Source organism: Peromyscus leucopus, chromosome 11 (assembly GCF_004664715.2).
Source record: "Peromyscus leucopus breed LL Stock chromosome 11, UCI_PerLeu_2.1, whole genome shotgun sequence".
In the NCBI taxonomy this organism is placed as follows: domain Eukaryota; kingdom Metazoa; phylum Chordata; class Mammalia; order Rodentia; family Cricetidae; genus Peromyscus; species Peromyscus leucopus.
The window spans coordinates 65,968,387-65,992,460 of NC_051072.1; the positions used below are offsets into that span (position 1 = coordinate 65,968,387).

General features: G+C 42.8%; 1 protein-coding gene across 2 annotated transcripts in view; it reads left to right on the forward strand.

The window, feature by feature from the left end:
- Nucleotides 1–221: 221 nt before the first annotated feature.
- Polr3g (RNA polymerase III subunit G) overlaps nt 222–24,074 on the forward strand; it is a 34,275-nt gene continuing 10,422 nt past the window's right edge. Inside the window, exons 1-5 of one of the 2 annotated variants that reach the window (XM_028875636.2) lie at nt 222–520; nt 11,172–11,321; nt 14,553–14,682; nt 20,718–20,777; nt 23,273–23,323. In XM_028875636.2, the coding sequence (XP_028731469.1) occupies nt 11,205–11,321; nt 14,553–14,682; nt 20,718–20,777; nt 23,273–23,323 (358 nt within the window). In that variant the 5' untranslated portion in view covers nt 222–520; nt 11,172–11,204. Of the gene's footprint in view, nt 521–6,675; nt 6,778–11,171; nt 11,322–14,552; nt 14,683–20,717; nt 20,778–23,272; nt 23,324–24,074 lie in introns of those variants that run through there. The other variant, XM_037209544.1, reaches the window with a different exon arrangement.

Below are 24,074 nucleotides of genomic sequence, written 5' to 3' on the forward strand. Positions count from 1 at the left end.
CGCCTGCTCCCGCGCCCTCTCGTCCGGTCCGCAGAGCGCCCGGGCTGCAGCCCAGGCTGCCGCAGCTCCTGCAGCCGCAGCTCCTGCAGCCGCAGCACCAGGGCCGTCCCGCAGGCCGCTGCAGTGGGGCCGAGACGCGGGGCGACGCTGCCCTGCTCCGGGGTGCCACTGCAGAGGCTGGGGGTGATGCGTGGGAAGCCCAGGACCGCCCCCACACGGGCAGCCGGAGCAGCTCACTCGCCGCCGGAGCCCGGAGCCAGGCCCAGCCAGTTGGAGGCCGACTACGGTGCCTGCCAAGGGCTAAAAAGCTCCTTGCCGGGGGTGTGGCCTCGCCGGGGGTGGGCGGGGCTCCTAGGCTCGCAGAGCGCGGTGGCGAGCGCCGTGGCCGCGTGCAGGACGCTGCGCGCCGCTGGGAAGGTGGAATCCGCGGCTCCCTGCTGGCGCGGCTGTCCTCACCCTAGCTGGCACCCCTGCCACCTCGGCTGCACAGCGTGCCCACACCTCGAGACTTTGTGAGCAGGTAACGAAGTTGTCCCAGATCGGGCTGGAGGTGAAGAGGGTAGAAGGGAGTTGATGGGGCACGTGGAGAACGTGGTGGCCAGGCATCCGGAGCCCAAATTCATCAAACCTTTGGAGTGACTTGGGAGGTAGCCTTACCTCTCCAAAGCCTGCTGCTGCCTTCCAAACCCTTTGAAGTCTTGGTAGCCAGATCTTCCAGCCTCCTCTTGGAGGTGTTCTTTCTAAGTGAGCTAGAAGGGAGTTTATGCTCTTGCGGATACTACAGAAGACTTAGCAAATCCGGTGATCCTGCTGTGCGTTCACGCGCTGGTTTGGCGGCAGATTGCTGCTAAGGCGTACTATTATTCCGCTTCTGTTTTAATTGTTGGCACTCTTGATAGTGGGGAAAGGGGTTGTTAATAGGATTTTTCTTTAAATGATTCTAAATCCCCGTCATGTTTTGTACGGTTTTTGCTCTTCGAAGAGAGCAGAGAAAGTTACCAGAGCTTAACTAATGAAGGGCGGAGCACTTTGAGGGGACAGGAAAAGTGGATAATGACTGGGTGTGGCCTTACCAGCCTCCGAAATCACCCCTACTGTTAACATGGAGTCCCTATGCGCATTCCCCGAGCCCTAGCTAGTTGCATCTATTTAGGATTCAGAAATTCCCGTGGGAAGTTGACTAACCTTCAAAAATTACAGAGCCTCACGGGGCAGCATTATAAAGGATAATTAGGAAAATGCTTACTATGGCATCTCCTAATAGAGTTTCCTGGAGGGAGAGGTGCATTCTTCCTACACGCCTAAAGTCTCTGGTGGGAGTGCGAGCAGGTTGCTGCCCCTTTGAGTATTTTGCTAATCTCATCTAAGTAGAAGTTATTCAGATGTGCATTTGGGACCATTCTTAGCACTAAGTGATGTGTGACAAACAGAATACTATATTTTTTAAAAAGTCTGATTTAAGCCAGGCGGCAGTGGCACACGCCTTTAATCCCAGCACTCGGGAGGTAGAGCCAGGTGGATCTCTGTGAGTTCGAGGCCAGCCTGGTCTACAGAGCGAGATCCAGGAAGGGCTCCAAAGCTACACAGAGAAACCCTGTCTCGAAAACAAACAAACAAACAAAAAATCCTCAAGAATCTGGGGAAGCTAATACCCGTACACAAATGCTTGTAATATAAGGCAACATGAATGCAAAAATCGGGTGCCCCGTGGGCGGGGCTGGGAGGGGCTGTTGAACAGTTGCACTGGCCTGGAAGGAGCCGTTCTCAGCCGAGAAACACAGTGCCCTGTACTGTCTGTGTTTTCCCACAGAAGGAGCCGCCAGGTAAATGGCACAGAACCATTACTCAGCAATAATTCGCCAATAATCAATTGGCTTGTGCCAGGCTACAGTCCCCAACGGTTCTCTTTTTCTGCGCCCGGATAGTAACGAATGAGGCAGGACTTCTTCAACTGGTCTTTCTGGCCTGTTTCCTGCTCTTATTCCACACCACCCACCCGTCTCTGACGGTTTCTGTGAAACATACTTTGCCTGTTTCCCGTACTTGACTGTGAACTCCGTCAGAGCAGAGGTGTTATTTTGTCCCTCTGTATTCCCAACACAGAGGGTGGTTTGGCACAGAGGGTACTCCATGAAGACTCCATGGATGATGGAAGAACCTCCCTGGGGGACACACAAGAACCACCAGCTGCTTGGTGAGAGGAGAGGCAGAAGTTAAGTCCTAAGCTCTGTTAAAAAGAAGAGAATGGCACATCAGGATTGTAAAGATTTGCCTTCTATTAAAATGACTAGAGAGTGAATTGAAACCAGGAACCTGACCGTAGGAAGTCTGGTCCATCCGGAAGGTCAGATGGGAGATGCTGAGTCCTGAGCTAAAGCAGAAGGGAAGGAAGGGGAACTGCAGGGAACTCACAGCTAGGAGTCTTCTGCCAGTGAGCGGAGGACACAGCCGAGGGGAGAGAGTCAGGCTCTTGACTAGAGCAAGTTGCAAGTCATTCAGAGATACTGTGGCCTGGTTTCCATTGCCTCCCCTGGCTTCCTGCAACTTGGACATTCAGTCATCTGGTTAAGGTGTAAGGCAGTGTACGATGTGAGGACAGCGCATTTACATCACAATCATAACTCAGGACAGTTTAGACCTAGGAGGAACTGCAGACATTGGCTCAGGCTCTTCCAGGAGATTGTATTGAGAGTTGATTAGGATAGACTTTCCTCTCTTGAACAGCGCTTGTTTTCAGACCTCTTGGAACAGTTTCTGAATGGAAGGGGTGGCGCTGCTTTGTTGATGTTGTATTTTAAAATTCAGATTTTGGGGGGCCGGAGAGACGGCTTGGCAGTGAAGATCTCATGCTACTCTTGTAGAGGACCTGAGTTCAGTTGCCAGCTCTCACACCAAGTGGCTCACAGCCGCCAGTAACTCCAGCAGACCTCCATGGACACCTACAATCATGTACACATATTCACACACATTTCAAATAAAACCTTAAAATTCAGAACTTTTTGCAGTTACTAACTTCCCCTGTTGATTCTACATCTCTGGGATTAAAAAGGTTGTCAATTAGTTTAGACATATGCTTCCAGACATAAAATATATACAGGACATTGAAAGGATTTCCCAAGGCCTAGTCTATTCCTGCATTTGATTGGAACTGATTGAGACTATCAAATAACCTTTTAGAACCGTTTAACTCTTCTATAAAATGGGAGATTTAATCTGCTGTGATTCTTAGTGTGGCCAGGGAGCTGAGTGAGACCTTGGAGAGAGAGATCACTTATAGTAAATACAGATGCCCAAATATTTGAAAGGAATGGATGTTTAGAAGGAAGAATTGGGTGACTAATGTTTTAGTGCTCTTTGCTCAGTACCTGTCAAAATGCTCAATGCTAGTTGAGTAAATTACTGAGTTAAATTGGGCCGTTCTAAACAGATTTGGATAACAGGGAAATAGAGAAAACAAAATGCCTTTCTTCAAGAAGTTTGGAGGCTAGGCCTGACCTCTCATCTACTTTAGATGCTGAAGCAGAAAGATTATCAACTCACGGCCTGCCTGGGCTGTAGAAAGGTCTCAAGTCCAGTGTGCCTCAAAAATTAAATATGTAATGTGGTGGTATTATGTTTCCCAAAATATTGTGTACCTTAATAAACTTATCTGGGGTTAGAGAACAGAAAAGCCACTAGTTAGGCAGTGATAGCACACACCTTTAATCCTAGCATTCCAGAGGCAGAAATCCATCTGGGATCTCTGTGAGTTCAAGGCCACATTGGAAACAGCCAGGCATGGTGACTCATGCCTTTAATCCCAGGAAGCAAGCCTTTAATCCTAGGGAGTGGTGGTAGAAAGCAGAAAGGTATATAAGGCGTGAGGACCAGAAACTAGAAGCATTTGGCCTGGTTAAGCATTTGGCTAGATAAGCATGTGGCTGGTTAAGCTTTCAGGCGTTGGAGCAACACAGTTCAGCTGAGATTCATTCTGGATGAATGAGGAAACAGAACCAGCTGAGGAACTGGCAAGGTGAGATAGCTGTGGCTTGTTCTGCATCTGATCTACCAGCATTCACCCCAATAACTGGCCCCAGGTTTGATTTTTATTAATAAAAATGTTTAAGATTCATGCTACAATGTAAATCAATAAAAATTAGAAGACTAGAACTAAAGATTAGTTGGATGGTTGCCAGTTCGTGAAAGCCCCGAGTTCAATCCCTAGTATCACAGCAACACTTTCCCAGAAAAAGTTTGACAGGTTGGAAAAAAAAAAAAAAAGATAAACCAAGTAAAGGATTTAAGTGATTCATGATGCCTAGGCCTCACTTGTGAACTTAGTTGCTGGTTACAGGGGAAGAAATGAATTTACAGCCCAAGTAGTCTGTGTACAGGAGCTGTACCGAGTCTGGATCAACAAATTAAAGAGAACAGCATATAGGATGTCTGGTAATGAAGGTGTCTCAAGAGCTAGGATTGGATTTTCCTCAAGTCACATTTTTGTTTTGTTTTGTTTTTTGAGACAGGGTTTCTCTGTGTAGTTTTGGTGTCTGTCCTGGATCTTGCTCTCACAGAGATCCACCTGGCTCTGCCTCCCGAGTGCTGGGATTAAAGGTGTGCACCACCACCGCCCCGGCAGCAGGTCACATTTAGTATTATCAATTTATGCCCAGTGACTGCAAGATAAAAATAGGAAGTTGGAGTCTGCAGAGTGTATTTCTTGGGGGATTAAACTGTGTTAGCTGAAATACTCTCTCAGTGAACTTTCCAAACTTGTTTCCAGGGCCCAGCTCCAAAGATACTAGTTTATTAGGTTTGAGAACCAATTATTCCCCAGGATTCGATATGTTTTATGTCTCTCAGTTAATTCCTGTGATCAGACAAGTTTGGCAAACTTAATTAAAGATTAAGATTGAATCTTAACCTTTAATTAGTGACAGATCCTGGACTGGAATGTAGCACAGCGGTCTTGGCCATGCCTGTTGGCCCGGGAGCTGTTTCATAGAGTAAAGGTGTGAACCTCTTACTCAGCAGTTGTCATACTTGAAATACCAGCTTTTTCGTCGACTCAGCATGTTTCAGTGACTCAGCAATTGGAATGAAGCCATTTGGATATTTTACCTCTTTTTTTTTTTTTTTTTTAACAGTAGACAGATAAAATGAACTTCAATATTAAGATGAATTTCATGAGTGGACTTTGTTTTTAAGGTAACTTGTATATGAGAAAAATTAATTCCCAAAAGTAGAACTCCAACCAACATAAAAAATGATGAAAATATATGTATCATTCAAGTCTGCAGCCCTGTTTAAAAAATATATAAAAAGTATATCACCATTTTGTAATCTATAATGGAAGAGTGGATCTAGACAATTTGGTGAAACTGATTAGCATCCTATACTAAGCAAGATAGACCAATAGTAACTAACTCAGGGACCATCCTGACTGCCACCAGGAGAGAGATTAAATGTACTCTGTTGTAATACAATGAGAAAAAGTGTATTTCTTAAACGTCCTGGTGGGAAAGTCAGTCCAAAGTCTGAAAAGCCTTTAGTCTACCTGTTCATTGGACATAGTGGTCAGAGGAGAGCATTAACGACTTAGGTATGTGATCTTTTACACCCAGAACATGGGAGGCTGTTGCTAATTTTGAGTTGTGTTCAGCTGCAGAGGTGTCTCTGGGAACATGTGGTAGAAAGTCCTTAGGCCCTGCTCAAGACCAGCTGCATCAGAACGTAAGTGTTTGCTTGTACCTTCCTGCTCTGATGATGAGCTCTCTACAAGACAGCGACCTAGCCTTTCCCATAAATAAATAGTAAGGAAAATAGAACAGAGGAAGCTATACAGTTGGAAAGAAATGTAAGAGACACATCATTCCAACTGCCATGTGAAGTTTTTGTCTTGAACAAAAGAATTACAGACTCATGTAGGTGGTAAATGTGGAGGAAGTTTGGGTGCTGACTACATAAAACATGATAATAAAGGACTAACAGTTTTGTGTGTGATATTATGTGGGTTTAAAATTTTTAATTAGCTCACAAATTAGCACGTTACCTTATAGTATTTTTATACATACTTAGTTTTGGTTGGTCGTTCAAGCCTCTCTCCTCTCCTGCTCACCATCCCCAAACTCCCCGTCACCCCCTCTTCTCCCCCTCCCAGTATTCCGTGTGTGTTCTTCCATCTCATCCTCTCCCTTAAGGCTCCCTTTTTCCCTCGTGGGCCCCTGTCCAGTTTTCTGACCTGACTACTTACTGTCACATAAATACATATATATCGAAAATCAGAAGCCATGATCTGCACATGAGAGTATAGACAGTATTGATCTTTTCAATCCTGGGCTACCTCAATTAATAGAAGTATTTTCCAGTGCTATACATTTCCCTCAAATTTTATAATTTTATTTCTCTTTGTGGCTGAATATATTTCCATTGTGCATGTGTACTGCATTTTCATTATCCATTGTGGATGGACAGCAGGCTGTTGATGGACATTTGGGCTAATTCTGTGTTCTTGCTACTGTGAATAGACATGCCATAAGTATGGATGTGCAAGTATCTCTCTGATAGTTCTTTGGGTGTGTGCCTAGGAGGCTGTAACTGGTGCATACCATAGTTCTTTTGAGAGATCGCCACGCTGATTTCCACAGTGGTTGTGTTGTATTGTTTTTTTTTTTCTCCTTTAGTTCTCAGAGAATATATGTAATGAAGAGTTTTGAATAACCTGAGTCACAGGACTGGGAGAGCATAAAAAAGGAATTAGTCATATATTGATAACTACTGAAGGAAGCTGAATGGTCGGTAGGTACATGGGAGTCAATTGATCTGTCTGTCCTGCTGGTGTGTATGTACATAGTACCGTAAAAGTCAGTTGAAGTAAAAAGACCATAGTTGTGCTTTGCAATGACAATAATAGGATTATATAATCATTTCTTAATGTTCGGGCGCTCATGTAGGAAAATGTCAGGTATGTAGATGACAGATGTATAATGATGAATTTACAAAGTGTATAAGGTACAGTTGTTCCTGAAAATGTTTTTGGCATCAGCCATTACAGTAAGTCAAACGCTGTGCTGATTGAGTGATTCACAGAAGAGAGGAAACAGTATTTCACCACTGATTTTATTTTTCTGTGTGTAGTTAGAGCCCTAGACATATGAAATCATTAACACCGACAGCCACAGAGCCTCGGAAAGTGCAGTGATATGGTACTGCTTATTCCCTGTAAATGAGCTCACAGGCTGACCTACGGCATCCTGGGTTCTAGATGTGTAACAGTTCACAGTCATTTCATTACTGCTGTTTAAAAACAAAGGTCACTGAGAATAATTAATCTAATTTCAAGCCTCAGAGGTGGGCCTTATGGACATGCTTAGCCGTGTTTTAACTGAACTACTGAGCAGGTAGATTTCCCCTGGAGCATCCTTCCGGTAGTCTCAACATATGCTCTGTATGATAGTCATCTAGAAATATTCCCAGACCACTCTTGCCTAACCGCATGCCAAGTAATCTTGATTGATGGTTTCAGTGACTGACAACCTTTCCCGTGCATCAGAACTACCCAGAGGCCTTCTTAGAATACAAACTTAAACTCCAATCTGCAGCCTCCCGCGAGAGGTGTGACTGCCTCCCTCTTGTTCCTCTCCTTCTCGCTCTTCCCTCCCTTTTCTTTTTCTTTGTAGGACCCCACCGATTTTATTTTCAACAGTTATCTGAAGGACGCCACTGTTCAGAAACTATTGCTCTGGATTTCTCAGCTACCCAGTCCTTAGAAAGTGACTGCCAGGGTTGAAAGTTGTGTTTATGATGGCCCCATGATGAAGGAAGCTTAGATTTCCAGGCTTTTGGACCAGGTTATCCTATTATAATCAGAATATACAAAGAAGTAGCTAGTCCCTTGTTTATTTTGGGAGGCCTTCCCTTATCATAAATATCACAAAACCAAGAGGACTGACATTAATAGTCTTTGCCTCCTGACAAGAGACCTGGTTTGAAGTCGTGAGATACTGTTGCCCATGTGATCGTGAGAAAGGAGATTGCCTTAGGCAGGCAGAAGTGAAAGTTCCTCCATTCTTCTGCGGTTAAGAGGTCAAATCACTGCCCCAGGCACTCAGGGTTAAATGCTAGTCACTGTTACATCAGCAGTAAGACGGTGGCAGGAATATATGTCTTCATAGTCCCTACCACTGACCATGGGATTCCACAGGAAGAGCCACCCCAGTTCTCATGCTGTAGAGCAGGGCCCCCTAAACTTCTCCCACCCATTGACCCCTGATTACCTGAGAAATTTTACATCACCCCGGATGTAGAGGTGTGTAAACATGTGTATACATATTATACACTTACTGGAAATCATAAATTCATACACCCCAGGTATATAAGTGTGTAAACATGTGTATACATATTATACACTTACTGGAAATCATAAATTCATACACCCCAGGTATATAAGTGTGTAAACATGTGTATACATATTACACAGTTACTGGTAATCATAAATTCATTGACACACCAGGTATATATATTGTTAAACATGTGATGTACAATATTAACACTTAGTGGGCAAATCCATTAATTCAGCACTCGGAGGCAGATCAGGCGTAATCTGTGTATACATATTACACAGACTGGTCTCAAATGATTCATGAAAGGCGCAAAGCTACACAGAGAAACCTGTCTCGAAAAACAAAAAAAAAAAAAAAAAAATGAAACAAATATGACTACTATAAGTTGGGTGTGGTTGCGTGAAGAACTAAATTTTGCTGAGTATTTGATATTGCAGGACGTAAAGTATCTTCAGAGATTTTTCAGAGTTTTCCTGTAGTTTAATTTTATAATCAGTGCTGGCAGAAATGTCTTAGAGACTTTTCTGAAATTATTGGAAATTCTGTCTTAATCCCAAGCCTAGACCCATTAAACAAGTTTTTTTTTTTGTTTTTTTGTTTTTTTGTTTTTTTGTGGGGTGTGTGTGTGTGTGTGTGTGTGTGTGTGTGTGTGTGTGTGTGTTTTGGTTTTTCGAGACAGGGTTTCTCTGTGTAGCTTTGTGCCTTTCCTGGAACTCGCTCTGTAGCCCAGGCTGGCCTTGAGCTCACAGAGATCCACCTGGCTCTGCCTCCCGAGTGCTGGGATTAAAGGTGTGTGCCACCACCGTCCAGCTAAACAAGTTTTTATGAAACTCGAGTCAGCAGTTCTAATAGCAATTTTTAAAATCAAACTTCGTAGCAATGCCATCTACTGTTTTTTGATGCATGCTGAAGAATGACTTGGAAAAAAGTAGAAGTCTTTGTAAAATATTGAAAGTATTTGTCTTTATAGAAATAGAAGAACAAAAGACTCACTGTGGTTTATAACACACAGTAGTTCTGAGTCTGAGCTGAGGTGTCCCAGGCAGTGACTACCTGCATTGTGTGGTGGGAGGGCCTGCAGGATGCCCAGTGCGTGGTTTTCCTTCGGTGTGGTGATATTTTGTTTGTACTCTAACAAACAGAATTTGCCTGCGGATCAGAGGACAGAGCCAGCCACTAGATTAGACACAGAGGCCAGGCAGTGGTGGCACACGCCTTCAATCTTGTCACTCATCTCATGCCTTTGCTCCTTGTATTTGGGAGGCACACTCGCCATTAATCCCAGCACTACGAAGGTTGAGACAGGAAATGACGTGGCTGGGTGGAGAAAGGCATATAAGGCGGGAGGAGACAGGAACTCAGGCCCTTTCTGGCTGAGGACTCCAGCGTTCAGTCTGAGGATTCATGGAGACAGGATCTTCCCTTTTGGCTGAGGAGTTGGAGAGGTGAGAAGTGGCTGTCTCTTGTTTCCTCTGATCTTTCAGCATTTACCCCAATACCTGGCTCCAGGTTTTTATTGTAAGACCAATTGGGACTCGTGCCACACTTCAGTAACAAGGCTGCAGTGACGCCCCTGCAGGCGAGGGTATTACATAGTACATTTTTAATACATTTTGTTCATTCAGAAACCTTTTATTATTGCCAAGTTTTTTTTGACCCACAGTTCTACCATCCCTTACAAGACCACAAACCACACTTTAAGAATCAGGCCTTTGCATGGTAGTGGTGGTACATGTCTCTAACCTCAGTGCTGGGGGATGGAGAAAAGTAGATCATTGGGACTTACAGACTAGCCAGTTTCAAGCTCCAGGTCCTGTGAGAGATCTTGTTTCAAATAAGGTAGAGAAGCAGTTAAGTAAGATGTCCAGTGGTGGACATCTTCCTCTTCCTCCTCCTCCTCCACACAAGCCTTCTTAGAAAAATGTACCACACATGCCTGTTCTCGTTCTCTCTCTGTCTCTCTCTGTCTCTCTCTTCTCTCTCTCCTCTCTCTCCTCTCTCTCCCCTCTCTCCCCTCTCCCCTCTCTCTCCTCTCCTCTCTCTCTCTCTCTCTCTCTCTCTCTCTCTCTCTCTCTCTCTCTCTCTCTCTCTTCACTACGCAGTCCTGGCTGTCTTGGAACTCTGTAGACCAGGCTGGCCTAGAACTCACAGGGATCTGCCTGACTCTGCTCTTCTGCTCTCAAGTGCTGGGATTAAAGACGCACTGCCCTCACTCTCTCTCTCTTTGGAAAAAAAAAACAAGAAACATACACACAAAGCCCTTCTTTACAAAAACAGAAACCAAATATGCAAGGAAAAAACAGTTAAACAAATTCCACAAAGCAATATGAAATAAACATTTAAAAAAATTACCATTGAGTTTATTTTGTGTTGTCCAGCTACTCCGGGGCTCTTGTTACTTTATCTAGTGAGACCATTGGAGAAAACTAATTTTTCCTTTGCAAGCATGTATCAAATGTATTGTGTCAGTGAGTTCCTGGTTAGAGGTGCCCACCCCCCCATCGACTTGGTTTCTTTGTTACTAGTGAAGTTTGTGTCTACTTCCCTCATCAGTGCTGGGAGCCTGTCCAGTTTGAACTTATGCAGGCCCTGTGTGTGCTGCTACAGTCTCTGAGTTCATATTTACATCAGTCCTGTTGTGCCTGGAAGACACTTTCCTTGGAGTCATCCATCCCCGTGGGCTCTTCTAATCTTTCTGCTTACTCTTCTGCCTAGATCCCTGAACCCAGGTCAAAAAGTATTTAAATCAACCATGCAATATAAAGGCTAGAGTCTTACATTTTGCTTTAAAATGCTTGTTTTCTCTGGTGTGTGATTCAGGAAGTCTTACCGTTTAACCCTGTCTTCCAGGGATTGTTCACACTTCTGCTGTGGTCGGTTCCGATGGCTGGTAATAAAGGAAGAGGACGTGCTGCCTACACCTTCAATATTGAGGCTGTTGGCTTCAGCCGAGGGGAAAAGTTGCCTGATGTCGTGTTGAAGCCTCCTCCGCTGTTCCCTGTAAGTTCCTGACAGCTCAGTTTTCATAATGTATTTCTGCATGGTTTCGGGTCTAGGGCTTGAATACATGGTTCTATCATGATATCCTCATGTCTAAGAATAAAAGGCTGTGTGGCCTCTACCTTGTTCTCAAACAACTGCTTATTCTTGGAACCTGTCTGAGTTTTCAGACTAATTTCTTAAAATACAGAGAATAAAATATACCTTTCTACAAGCAACAAGTACTGTGTGAACTAAGAATTATTTGAAATCCTTGTGTCTTCTACTGATGTTATTAATGTATTCTAATTACCAAAATAATATTTTAAGTAGCTTTATGATGTCCCCTGATGTACCCAGTGATTTTCTTCATATTTTGTATTTATAGAAAATAATTTGCTCCTTATTATACCACTTTTTTCTCATTCAAGTTTATTGCTGTTGATTAATTGTTTTGTCTCAGTCACTTCATGTTCAGAAACATTTCCACTACATTAGGGATTGCTTCTAAACTTACGGACATAAGGCTGATGTTTCAATTGAAAACAGTAGCTTACATTTCCAGATAGGTATGTGCTGCTGCTCCAAGCTGATCATGGGTCCAAGATCCTCTGAATTAATTCCCTGCATTCACCGTTCCTGTTTCAGATGGAGAAGTCCTTTGTTGAAGGACTTGTGGCCGTAGAGAACCCTGGACAGATGAATCCTTGTTCTAGACACTCACATAAAGAAATTATACTTTCTAAAAAATTATATATTTTGGATGTTTTGAGAATTTTATGCAGGAATACTGTACTTAAATCATTTTCACCCCTCCAACTCCTCTCATGTCCTCCTCACTCCCTCTCAAACTCACGACGTCTTTTATAATTATTACATATATATACTTTATATATGCAGTAATTATAACATGTATACCCCACACGCAGCCTACTGGTCCATTTAGTGTTGCTCGTGTGTACATGTGTTAGGCCTGAATGTGAGACATCAGACAACGTCATGGAGGACTTGTTTTTGGAAAAAACGTTTCCCCTCTCTGCAGCAATTGGTTGACGGGGCGGGCTTTGGAATTCCCCCTCCACCTGGGCAGGTCACCTGCAGATTATGCAGATCTGTTTTGACGACCATACTTGTGATTTCAGGGATCGACTTCTGTGTGTGCAGAAGACACTGTCTCACTTCAGGTGTTCAACTCTCTGCCCCTTGCATCATTCCACGCTCTTGTGATGTCCTCTGAGGCTGGGTGTAGAGGTTGTGGTCTTGATGTACCAAAAGGGCACCCCACAGTCTCTTACGCTGCGTTTTGACCAGTTGTGGGTCTTTGTAAGCACCTCTGTGGGCTGCAGAAAGAAGCTTCTGTGAGGAGAGCTGCATTTACCTGTGGGTGTAAGGATAATTGTAATTAGAAGACAGTTAGGAATTGCATTTGTCTAGGAAACTGGTAGTAGTAGGTTTTCCCTGGGGTCTAGAACCTCTTCAGCCGGGAGTAGCTGGCTGGGTTTGCAGTATCAGGGATGAATCTCCTCCTACTGAGTGGGCCTTACATCCAGGTGACAGCTGTTGACTACTCCCAAGTTAGAAGTGCCGTGATTGCACCATGGGAATACTTCGCTGCTGGGCCAGTCATTGTTGCTCATAGACTTTACAGCTGGGTGGGACTCCTGGCTGCTTTTCTCCTTTGCCAGTTCCCACAGCACCCTCCATCTCCACAGGAGCAAACCCACAGGGAGGGGGCTCCCAGGTGGTGTCTTCAGCACCTTAAATCCCTGGGAGACAGTGAGGGGCAGTGGCTGTAGCCTGTGGGAGGCAGTGAGGGGCAGTGGCTGTAGCCTGTGGGAGACAGTGAGGGGCAGTGGCTGTAGCCTGTGGGGGCAGTGAGGGGCAGTGGCTGTTGTTGATGTAACCAACCATCTTATTAAATAGGAAACACAAAACCAATGTAAAAGAGAAAGCCAAGAGGTCAGAGCTCAGAGCTAAAATCTCACCCTTCCTCCTGTGGTTGTCCTAGCTTCCCGAAAGAGACCTATTTCCTGTGTGTATGTCTTTTCATAGTCTTTTGTTCTGCCTTCTCATTGGTTGTAAACCCAAACACATGACTGCCTCGTCACTGTCTGTAAGTACCGCCCCCCAGGTCTTAAAGGCATATGTCTCCAATGCTGGCTGTATCCCTGAACACACAGAGATCTACCTAGCTCTTCTACCAAGTGCTGGGATTAAAGGCGTGTGCCACCACCGCCACACTCTTGCTATGGCTCTAATAGCTCTGACCCCCGGGCAACTTTATTTATTAACATACAATCAAAATCACATTTCAGTACAATTAGAATACCACCACAGGCTGTAGCCTGTGGGAGGCAGTGAGGGGCAGTGGCTGTAGCCTATATTGTTTTGGGTGTGTCTTGGACACCCCGACCAATGACTCAACCCACACCTGACACTGGGGTTTTTTTTTTTAGTCTAGGGCTCTTGTGGGGAGCATTATTACCCTGCACAGTGTAACTCCATTTAAACTATATATATGAGCACACATATATACACGCTTATAAATAATGTTCCCTCTGGCTTTTGCTCACATCCTTGGTGTCATTTATCTCTCCTTCCTCGCTCTCCCTCTGTAGTACCTTCCTTCTCCTACCTACATCCTCAGGATGTAAGTTCTGTTGCCTAGTACACAGTAGTTGCTCAAGAAATAGTTTTGAATGCCTAAATAGATTCAGAACCCACCTTTGGAAATATACTGTATCTGTACCCTCTCCAACCATATGCACCTACCTTGTATGCTGGGAGCCCACTTCTTAATGAATATACACATATGATCATATATTCATACAGCACATGCATATAAACATCGAATGTGTGCAATCTTTTTCCTACCTCTAAAATGAGAGTAAAGAAGGAAATAGGCTAAAAAGTTAGATCATAGAAGTTCAACATGTTTATTATTTTATTTTCTTTAAAATTTTTAGACACAGTTTTACATTGCAGCCTGTGCTGTCCTGGAACTCGCTCTATACCCCAGGATGGCCCTGAGTTGGGAGCCTTGAGTTGGGAGCCACAGCCTCCCAAGCACTGAGATTACAGGAGTAGGCAGCCTTACCTGTCTGGAAGCTCAGCAGCTTTTGAGTTGATTGTCAAGTTTAGTGCTCATGCAGCATATTCTTTCCATAAAAGCATCGCTGTCTAGAATGTGGATAAAAGAAATACCCAAATTCTCAATTTATTTAAACAGGCTTTGTCTCTCAATGTAACTAGGACACAGATTACAAGCCAGTGCCCCTGAAAACAGGAGAAGATGAAGATTACATGCTGGCCTTGAAGCAGGAGCTGAGAGAGACGGTGAAGCGAATGCCTTATTTTATTGAGACCCCTGAAGAGAAACAAGGTGTGTATTGGGCTCTTCGTGAGGCAGTGTGGTGCTAACAGATGAAGCAGGGTAGGGTATGCAACCAACCTGAGAAAATTACTTATCAGAAATGTCAAAAAGGACAAACATTCATATCTTATTGTATCTTTTTCTTTCATGAGTTTCTTTTTGCCAACTTATTCATAATACTTTGTGTCTTCCCTTTATAATGCAATAATATATTAGCCTTTTAAAATATTCTTAGTAGTCTTAGAAAATATAACCTTATGGTCATGTTATTCCATTATGTGGATAAAACGTTAATTATCACTAATTTATGTCAGGGACAAGGACAGAATCTCTAGTTAGTGGAAAAATACAGACCCCCAATAAGACAGGGAACTAGATCAGCTTACAGTCAGGTTGCCTAGCAACAGGACATTGAGTCAGAGCCCTTGACCCTCTCACCCTGTAAACATCCTATACAAACATCCTGTTAGCTTGCCCCACCTTATGCAGATGACAGCTTCTTGCTCCCCGCACCCTGCGGAACTATATAAACCTTTCTGAAAGGAAATAAAGTGGCACCTTGATCAGAGTCTAGACTTGGTGTCTTTTCCTTTGTATCTCCTGTCCCTACATTCCCTCCTTAGGGTGGTCGAGAACCCGTTGAAGCCCTGCAGGCGGGGCAAATTTCCTGCTGATGAATAAAGTGTTTTTTCCATTTGTTTCTTAGCTGTGCAATGCTGTGATTGTTGCCACTGTACATAACTTTTTACTGGATGCCTCTGATTACTGACAGTTTAGGCTAAAAAACTTCAAAAACCCTGATTTTCAGTTTATCACTTATATTCTGATGACATAAAATATAAAGTATGTGTTCATTCTTGATGTTGAGGCAGAGGAAGAATTACACTTTGAGAAGGCTCGGCCGTCTCAGGCCGGAAGGGAAGTGGTCTTAGAGGAAGTGAGCCTCGTGAGCAGTTCTTAAGTACAATAAAACATATTGATTGTTAGAGATCAATATCATCTTTGAGTTCTTAAAACAGCATCATTAAAACATGAGAAATTCATATGGTATCCGTTCATGCCATTAGTATTAAAGCTGTTCTTTTTTTTCTTTCTAAGAGACATACATTGGCTGCGTCAAAAAGGAAGTGTATAGATGATGTTATTACATGTGTTTATAACAAGCACGTTGGACAGGTTTAATCTTGATGACTTATCTGCTTGAGCGTATATAATGGTTTGATTAATTTTACCTCAATAATAGAGTTTTGTTTTTTTTTTTTACTTGATTCTGTTGCATATTTTTGTCTGGATTTAAAAATAAAATAAAATTTTATATATTTTTAAAAAGAACTACTAAATACCTATTTTTATTTTAAAAATCAACCATACATGGTATACTTTAATCCTATTAAAATCTGGTTTTTCTTTAGATAGGAGACTTGTTTAGCTAATGGAATGTGTTGATTAAAATGCATGTCTAACTGAAAAGTATCAGCTCATTCAAGCAGTTGGGTGAGTGTTTTAGGTAGGAGGATCATTGTTCTAATTACTGTTCTGTTGCTGTGAGGAGACACACCAGGAGCAAGGCAACCTTTATGAGAAAACATTTACTTTTGGGGGTTTGCTTACAGATTCAGAGAGTTAGGTCATGATCAGTATGGTGGCAGGCAGGCATGGTGCTGGAGCGGTAGCTGAGCGCTCACATCTGATCCGCAAGTTGCAGGCCCAGGGCGAGCTGGAGTGGGCTTTTGAAACCTCAGAGCCCACCCCCAGTGGCACGCCTCCTCCTCCAGCTAGGCCACACCTCCTCGTCCTTTGCAGAGTTCCACTAACTGGAGACCAAGCATTCACGCATGGGAGCCCATTAGGTCATTCTCACTGAAACCGCCACAGTCATTAGGAACAGGTGATTAGTCTGTGGGAGTAAATGGTTTGAGTCAGGATCAAGGGAGTACTTTGTCCTTAGTAACTATGTAATAAAACATAAAAAGATATGTGCTTACTTGCTTAATCCCATATGAAAATTCTTATATATAGGATTTTCCAAACTGATAGAAGTAAAAACTCTTCATGTCATCCTATCCGCTCCTCTTTCCTGATGTATGATTTAAAAAGCACTGTGGTTCAAATACAGTTTTAAATAAGGAGCATGCATTCATATGTATGTGTAGGAACACACACAGCACAGCAGCCTCCTCTCTATTCATGGGTAATATGTTCCAGGACATACCCACAAAGGATGCCTGAAACCACAGATCGTACCTAATCCTGTGTACCAGCACTGTGATACTGCCGTTAATAACTGCCCTGTGACATCGGCATGCTGGACAAAGGCATGAGTCATACAGCATACCGTGCATCTGTAGACAGACTTTTCTTTCCCACCTGCCAGTTCCCAAATAGCCGATGTGGAGACTTAATATTAATTTTAAATGCTCAGCCAATAGCTCAGGTTTATTACTAATTAGCTCTTATAATTTAAGTTAACCCATTTCTGTTATCTACATTCTGCCACATGGCATTACCTCTCTTTCATCTTACACCCCCTGTGTCCTCTCTGTCTCCTCTGACTCTGCCCTTCTTCCCAGTGCCCTAGTCTGGTTTTCCCGAGTAACCTTATACTCTCCAGCTATTGGCCAGTCAGCTTTTTTATTAAACCAATCACAACATAATTTACACAGTGTACAGGATTATCCCACAGCATGCATCTCTTAGTTTTCCTTTTATGTCGACCAAACTATTACATCAGAGATTATTTCTGTGCATTTTGTTATGCTTGTTTGTTTGAAATAGGGTCTCACTATGTATCTCTGATATCCTTGGAACTTACTGTGTTGACCAAGATGGCCTCAAACCCACAGAGCTCTACCTACCTCTTCCTTCCAAGTTCTGGAATTAAAGATATGCACCACCATATCTGACTTATATCAGCATTTAAGAAAACATGAAATGTTTGCAGAAACTTTCATCTTTTTATTTTAACACTCATTGAATAACATTGAGAATTCAAAATTTTGCTTTCTCCTTGTAATGCCAAAGGAAGAAAAGTTATATAGGAAGATGTTTTACAATTAGTCATGAGTCAGAAAATAAATGAGCAGAGGGTTGGAAGCTCCTTGCCCCCAATGGTAGACAAAGTGTATGAGCAACATGACTGAGACCCCAGATGACAAGACCTTGGGTGGATTGTCTCAGATATAAAATCAATGAATATACAAATTTAATTCTTAGGAATTAAAAAGAAAGTATGCCTTCCTTATACAATAAATCTTTGAGAAGGATATCATCAGAAAATTTATAATAATTTGATATCTTGTTTGCTAAAATACATGTGACCATGTTTTTTCGTTTTGATATTTATGCGCTGAAATTTATCTTCTATGATTGTGAATGGAGATATACTGAAGCCAAAACCAAAGACAGAGACAGTGAGCAAACAGAAGCAGATTATATAGAATTTTAAAAATTACTGGTCACTCATGCTTGTCATTTTATGTTAAAAAAAAAAAAAAAAGAAAAAAGGAGATAATAAAGCCATTCCTATTCAGCAAAAGGGGTCTTAGCTGGGGTCTCATTGTAGATTTGTGGGAGTTTCCCTTGCACTAGGTTTCTGCCTGACCCCAAAATGCCCCCCATATCAAGACATCTCTTTCAGTACTCCCCTACTTCATCTACTCCTCAACCAGATCCCCACTAGCCACAATTCTACCCAGGAGATCTCTTCTATTTCCCCTTCCTAGGGAAATCTATGAGTCCCCATCCCCCCTTAGGCCCTCATTGCTACCTAGCTTCTCTGGGGCTGTAGATTATAGCATGGTTATCCTTTACTTTACAGCTAATATCCATTTGTGAATGAGTACATACCCTGTTTGTCTTTCTGGGTCTGGGTTACTTCACTCAGGATGATTTGCCTTCAGATTTCTTGATGTCATTGTTTTTAACAGCTGAGTAATACTCCATTGTGTAAATAAATGTACCACATTTTCTTAATCCATTTTTTGGTTGAGGGGTATCTAGGTTGTTTCTAGATTCTAGCTATTATGAATAAAGCTGCTATGAATATAGTTGAGTAATGTGCTTGTGGTATGATTGAGCATCCTTTGGGAATATACTCAAGAGTGGTACAGCTGGGTCTTGAGATAGACTGATTCCCAACTTCCTGAGAAACCACCATATCAATTTCCAAAGTGGCTGTACAAGTTTGCACTCCCATCAGCCTCTTGCTCTACATCCTCTCCAATATCAGTGTTTTTGATCTTAGCCATTCTGACTAGTGTAAGATGGTATCTCAGAGTTGTGTTAATTTGCATTTCCCCTGATGGCTAAGGATGTTGAACATTTCTTTAAATGTATCTCAGCCATTTGAGATTCTTCTACTGAGACTTCTGTTTAGATCTGTACCTCATTTTTTAATTGGATTGTTTAAATTTTTATACGATATATTTTGATTATGTTTCCCTCTTCCCCAACTCCTCGCAGCTCCTCCACACCTCCCTGCCTTCCCAAGTTTGTTCTTTCTCTCTCTGCCTCTCAAACCCCCTTCACAACCAAGAAACCAAACCAAATCAAAACAAAAAAGACAAGAAACAAACAAACAAAAAACTCCCACAAAGACACAAAAAGAAAAATCATAACAAACAGATGAAAGATCAGTAAGACCAAAATGTTAAACAGAACAGTAAGCATACAGAGTCCATTGAGTCCATTTTGTTTTGGTGAACTACTCCTGGGCGTGGGGCCTGCCTTGGAGTGTGGTTGATAGACGTAGTGAGACTCCACGGGAGAAAACTGACTTCTCCCTTTGCCAGTGGGTAGCAATTACAAACATTTTCTTGGTTAGGGCTGCGATTCTGTGTCCACTTCCCACCCCATGTGTCTTGAACCTGTGTAGACCCTGTGTGTGCTGCCTCAGTCTCTGTGAGTTCGTATGCACGTCAGTCCTGTTCTGTCTGGAAGACATTGTTTGCTTGGAGTCATCCGTCACCTCTGGTTCTTCCAATTGTCCTACCTCCTTATTCTTTATCTGAGACTGAGGGGAGGAGTTTGCTAAAGATATCCCATTCAGGACTGAATGCTTCACAGTGTGTGTGTTTGTGTGTGTGTGTGTGTGTGTGTGTGTGTGTGTGTGTGTGTGTGTGTGTGTGTGTGTGTGTCCCACTTGTACATTGTCCAGTTATGGGTCTCTGCTAACTTATTGACTTCAAGAAGAGCCTCTCTGATGGTGGCAGAGTGAGGCACTGATCTATGGGTATAGCAGTATGTCATTACGAGTCATTTATTGCTATGTGAGCCCCTTTCACGGTGAGCTGTGCTTTCAAATGTCTGTGCTTTGGTTCTGTTTTCCGAGTTGTGTTGCTTGTGCAAAGGGCAAGGGTTTTTATCAGGGTTGCCTGGCAAAGCTGACAAGTTAGAAGCAAGACACAGCCATGACTCTGCTGATCCTGGCGTGTTCAGGTGCAATCTGTATGTAGCGCGCATCACCACATCTGTAGAGCTTTCAGTGGTTTGTAGAAGGCTTACAGCTGACACACTGTGTTCCCCAAACAGGTAGCCTCTCACCACACTCAGCTTCCCTACCTCTGTCCTCCTTCCCAGTTGTGGAACCTCACAGACTGATGATGTGTAGATGAACTGGTGGAGGTGAGTCATCAGGCCCGCCCCACTAAGGTATCGATGTTCCACAGTGAGACTGAGTTAAAAGATCCGAGGCTGGAGGCTGGTTGCACAAGAACATAGAAAACGCTGAATAGATCTCTCTACCTTTGTGTGGGGGTGGCTTCCTGACTCGGAACCTTTGTGACTATCCTCCCAGGCTAGACGGGCCGTCTCATGCTGAGACGGGTTCGAGGCTGGTGTTTCTGTTAGCCCGTCCTTGCTCTTGCCGTATTTGTAACCGTGTTACTCCCTCTGAGCTTGTCAACGTTGGTTCCGTTACATATGCTGCACACAAATGTAGGGGATATATGGGAATAAAAGATGTTATCTAGGGATTAAATTATTTTAAAGAATGGCTTATGTTTTGATGTTTCTGATGAGTGCTTTTTTTTCTTTTCCCCCCCTAGATGATATTGAGAGGTATAGTAAAAGATATATGAAGGTATACAAAGAAGAATGGATTCCAGGTACTATAAATCAGACCATATTGAAGCTCCATCTTAGTTTTACTTATGTATGTGTTCATGTGTGTCTGTGCCCTGTTTGTGAGGGTGCCATGGAGGCCAGAAGAAGGACTGAGATGCCCTGGAGTTGGTGTCACTGGAGTTATGGATGGTTGTGAGCTCCCTGATGTGGCTTGAAAGTGACTTTTTGATGGGAAGCAAGTGCTCTTAACCTCTGAGCCATCTCTCCAGCCCCTTAAAGTACTTCTTAAAGACCACCTTCTCCATCACATACCACAAAAAATATATTAGGTTCTTAGGTGTTTTCTTTGTTTAAACTATAGGAAAGTAGAGTCTTCTTTTCCCTCCTGTAACTAATTAGTAAGAAAAATCAGTTGGAAACTAAGAAAAGATTTTTATACTGTAACAAGAAAGTCTTGGGCCTGGCAGTGGTGGCACACGCCTTTAATCCCAGCACTGGGGAGGCAGAGGCAGGTGGATCTCCATGAGTTCGAGGCCAGCCTGGTCTACAGAGCGAGTTCCAGAAAAGGCTCCAAAGCTACACAGAGAAACCCTGTCTCCAAAAAAAAAAGTCTAAAAGTGTGTTTTGTAGTTGTTTTATATATATGTGTGTGTGTGTGTGTTATACATATAAAACGTATGCTATATATTTAGTATACACACACACATATGTTCCTGATTGATTTTTAGAGTTTTCTTCTTGTTTGTTTGTTGAGACACCATTTACTCTATATAGTCCATGCCAGCCTAGAACTCCTGATCCTCCTGCCTCAGCCTCCTGAGTGCTCTAACTATAATGCTCTACCACACCAGGCCAGCCTTTTAGGTTTTAGGCTTTTTGCTCTGTTTTGTTGGCAGGGTCTTGTTTCTCCTAGGCTGACCTTTGACCCTTCTGTGTCCACCACTGGCCTGCTTTATCACACCCTGTCCTATGTGGTGCTGGATGTTGAATTTAGGGTTTCTCCGTGGTATGCAAATACTCTTATCAACTGGGGTGCATCCCCAACCCCGGATTTGAGACTTTCTAAGGAGAAAGTAAATGCCCAACTTGAAGGCTATTTTAAACAGGCTCGTGAGTCTTTCTGTTATTCAGGGAGACACAGGCAGTAAGATTTAGCTGCTCACGTACAGTTTTAATGGACACATACCCGACAGCTTATGTTAGCATTCAGAAGTTTTACAACCGGCAGGATGGAGGGCCTTCAGAGGAAGCGTCATTCAGCCAGTTTACTTTGTAAACAGTAAACGGTTGCCATAGAAACGGAATAACCATCAGGTCTCCTGAAAGCGACGCTGTCCGTCAGGCTGTCGTCCTTTTGTATCTCTGACAGCCGTGTTCATAGAAACCGCCCTTCGGAAAATGTGCACACGTCATCAGCTGCCTCATCACTTCCCAGGGTGGAGGGCCTGCTCTTCCCGGTTGATCTTAAGCTGTGGGATCGGGGTGCAGCCCTCTCGCAGGTCATTCTTTTTATATGCTTTCTCGTGATCTAAGTAGTTTGAAACTAAAATATATTCAAAGCAAAATTTATCTTTGCGGGTAAAATGGTGAACATTTGCACAAATACACTGATACCCCTTTATTAGCAGCCAATATCTTTAAGTCTTTTTTGGATATTTCAAATTTTTTAATTTATGTGTTTGTGTTGTGTGCACATGTGTATGTGTGTGTGTTTACACATGTGTATAGGTGCCTTAGGAAGCCAGAAGAGGGCATCAGATCTCCTAGAGCTGGAGTTATGTATGGCTGTAGCCCGCTAGCATGGGAGCTGGAGACTAAACAGGAAGTACTCTTACCACTGAGCCATCTCTCTGGCCCCTTTCAATCTGTATTTACAAAACTTCAGTGTCATGTATATCTGTGTTGGGGGTAAGGATTTTAAAATGCTTGCCCAGCATATATGAGGCCCTATGAGACCCCAAGTTCAATTCCTAGAACCCTCCACAAATTAAAAGAAAGTAAATAATTCAAGGAATTGTTTAGTTAGTGCAACTGAAAGTCATTTGAAAGAATTTACATATTCACAACTACTAGTATTTTTAATAGAAATTTTTCAAATAATTATTAAAATAATTTATTTTATATTACACGTATTGGGTTTGATTACATTCCTTAACTTTTGAAAAAAAATTGTTACATTTTATATATATATATGTGTGTGTGTGTGTGTGTGTGTGTGTGTGTGTGTGTAGACAACTTACAAAATACAAAGTAGCCAAATAATATTTAACAGAAACAGTTGTCATCTTGATCTTGAGAAGACTTCTTTCCAAGACACTGTATTGCAACATTTCAAAGCAGTTTGATGAGCTCTCTTTCTTTACAGGAGACACTATGTTACTGTGGGTTCTGTGTTTGTTTGTTAGGTTCCAGGCTGTACAGTCAGACACTAAGAAATGTTGCAGTCTTTGCATGCGCAACTGCCATTGTGTTCTGAATTAGGTCCAGAGCCACCAAGGAAACTAAGATGTTTCTACTCTTTCTTTCGTACACACAGACTGGAGGAGACTTCCAAGAGAGATGATGCCAAGGAAAAAGTGCAAAAAAGGTATGTTCACTAACTCGGCTGTCGTCCAGGGTGGAAACTTTACTGCTGAAATTCTGTCAGTGCAGAAGTCAGCCTGAGGTTATCCTCACCATTGTAGAATCTTTTTCCTGAAGAATGTCTGGCATTTGCATTATTTTACTGGGGCTTGGTTGCTATTGACGTTTTTTGAACCTTCTGTTGTCTTGAATTAATCTCGTTGACAGTTGTTTTATTTTGTCAGAGAACTGTGACCATTCCTCATCATCATGAAAAAAATTTATAGTTTATAAAAATTTGTTGGTAGCTGGCAGAATCTTCATAAGAAATAATGCTCTATTCCCTGCTGTTTTAGAATAACCCGAAAATGAAATATTTTGCTTAGAGTAAACCAATTACAGGTCCTAAAGCTGTTGAAACATTTTCTTTCGCGTATGTGAGGTGGCAAGTAAAGCATTTTGATCTTTCCTGTGAAGACAGGTCTCATGCCCATCCAGTGCAAGCTCTTTCCTAGCCTTACACCCTCAGCCAGTGCAGGTTACCCCGTACTTCTGTTCCCTCCACAGCTGCTAGGCGCTGGCTCGGTTACATGGACTCCCCTGAGGCGTGATGGAGAAGCCCTGGCAGGACCTCTGCTTGTTATTCTGATGCTTCAGTCTGACGTCACCTTATAGCAGATTTTCTCCTATGAGACTGATGTTTCAGTACTTGGTTAACATATACTTGGTTGTAGTCGTTAAAAGTATCGTGTGAAGTGATTATATTTGTTTCCAGC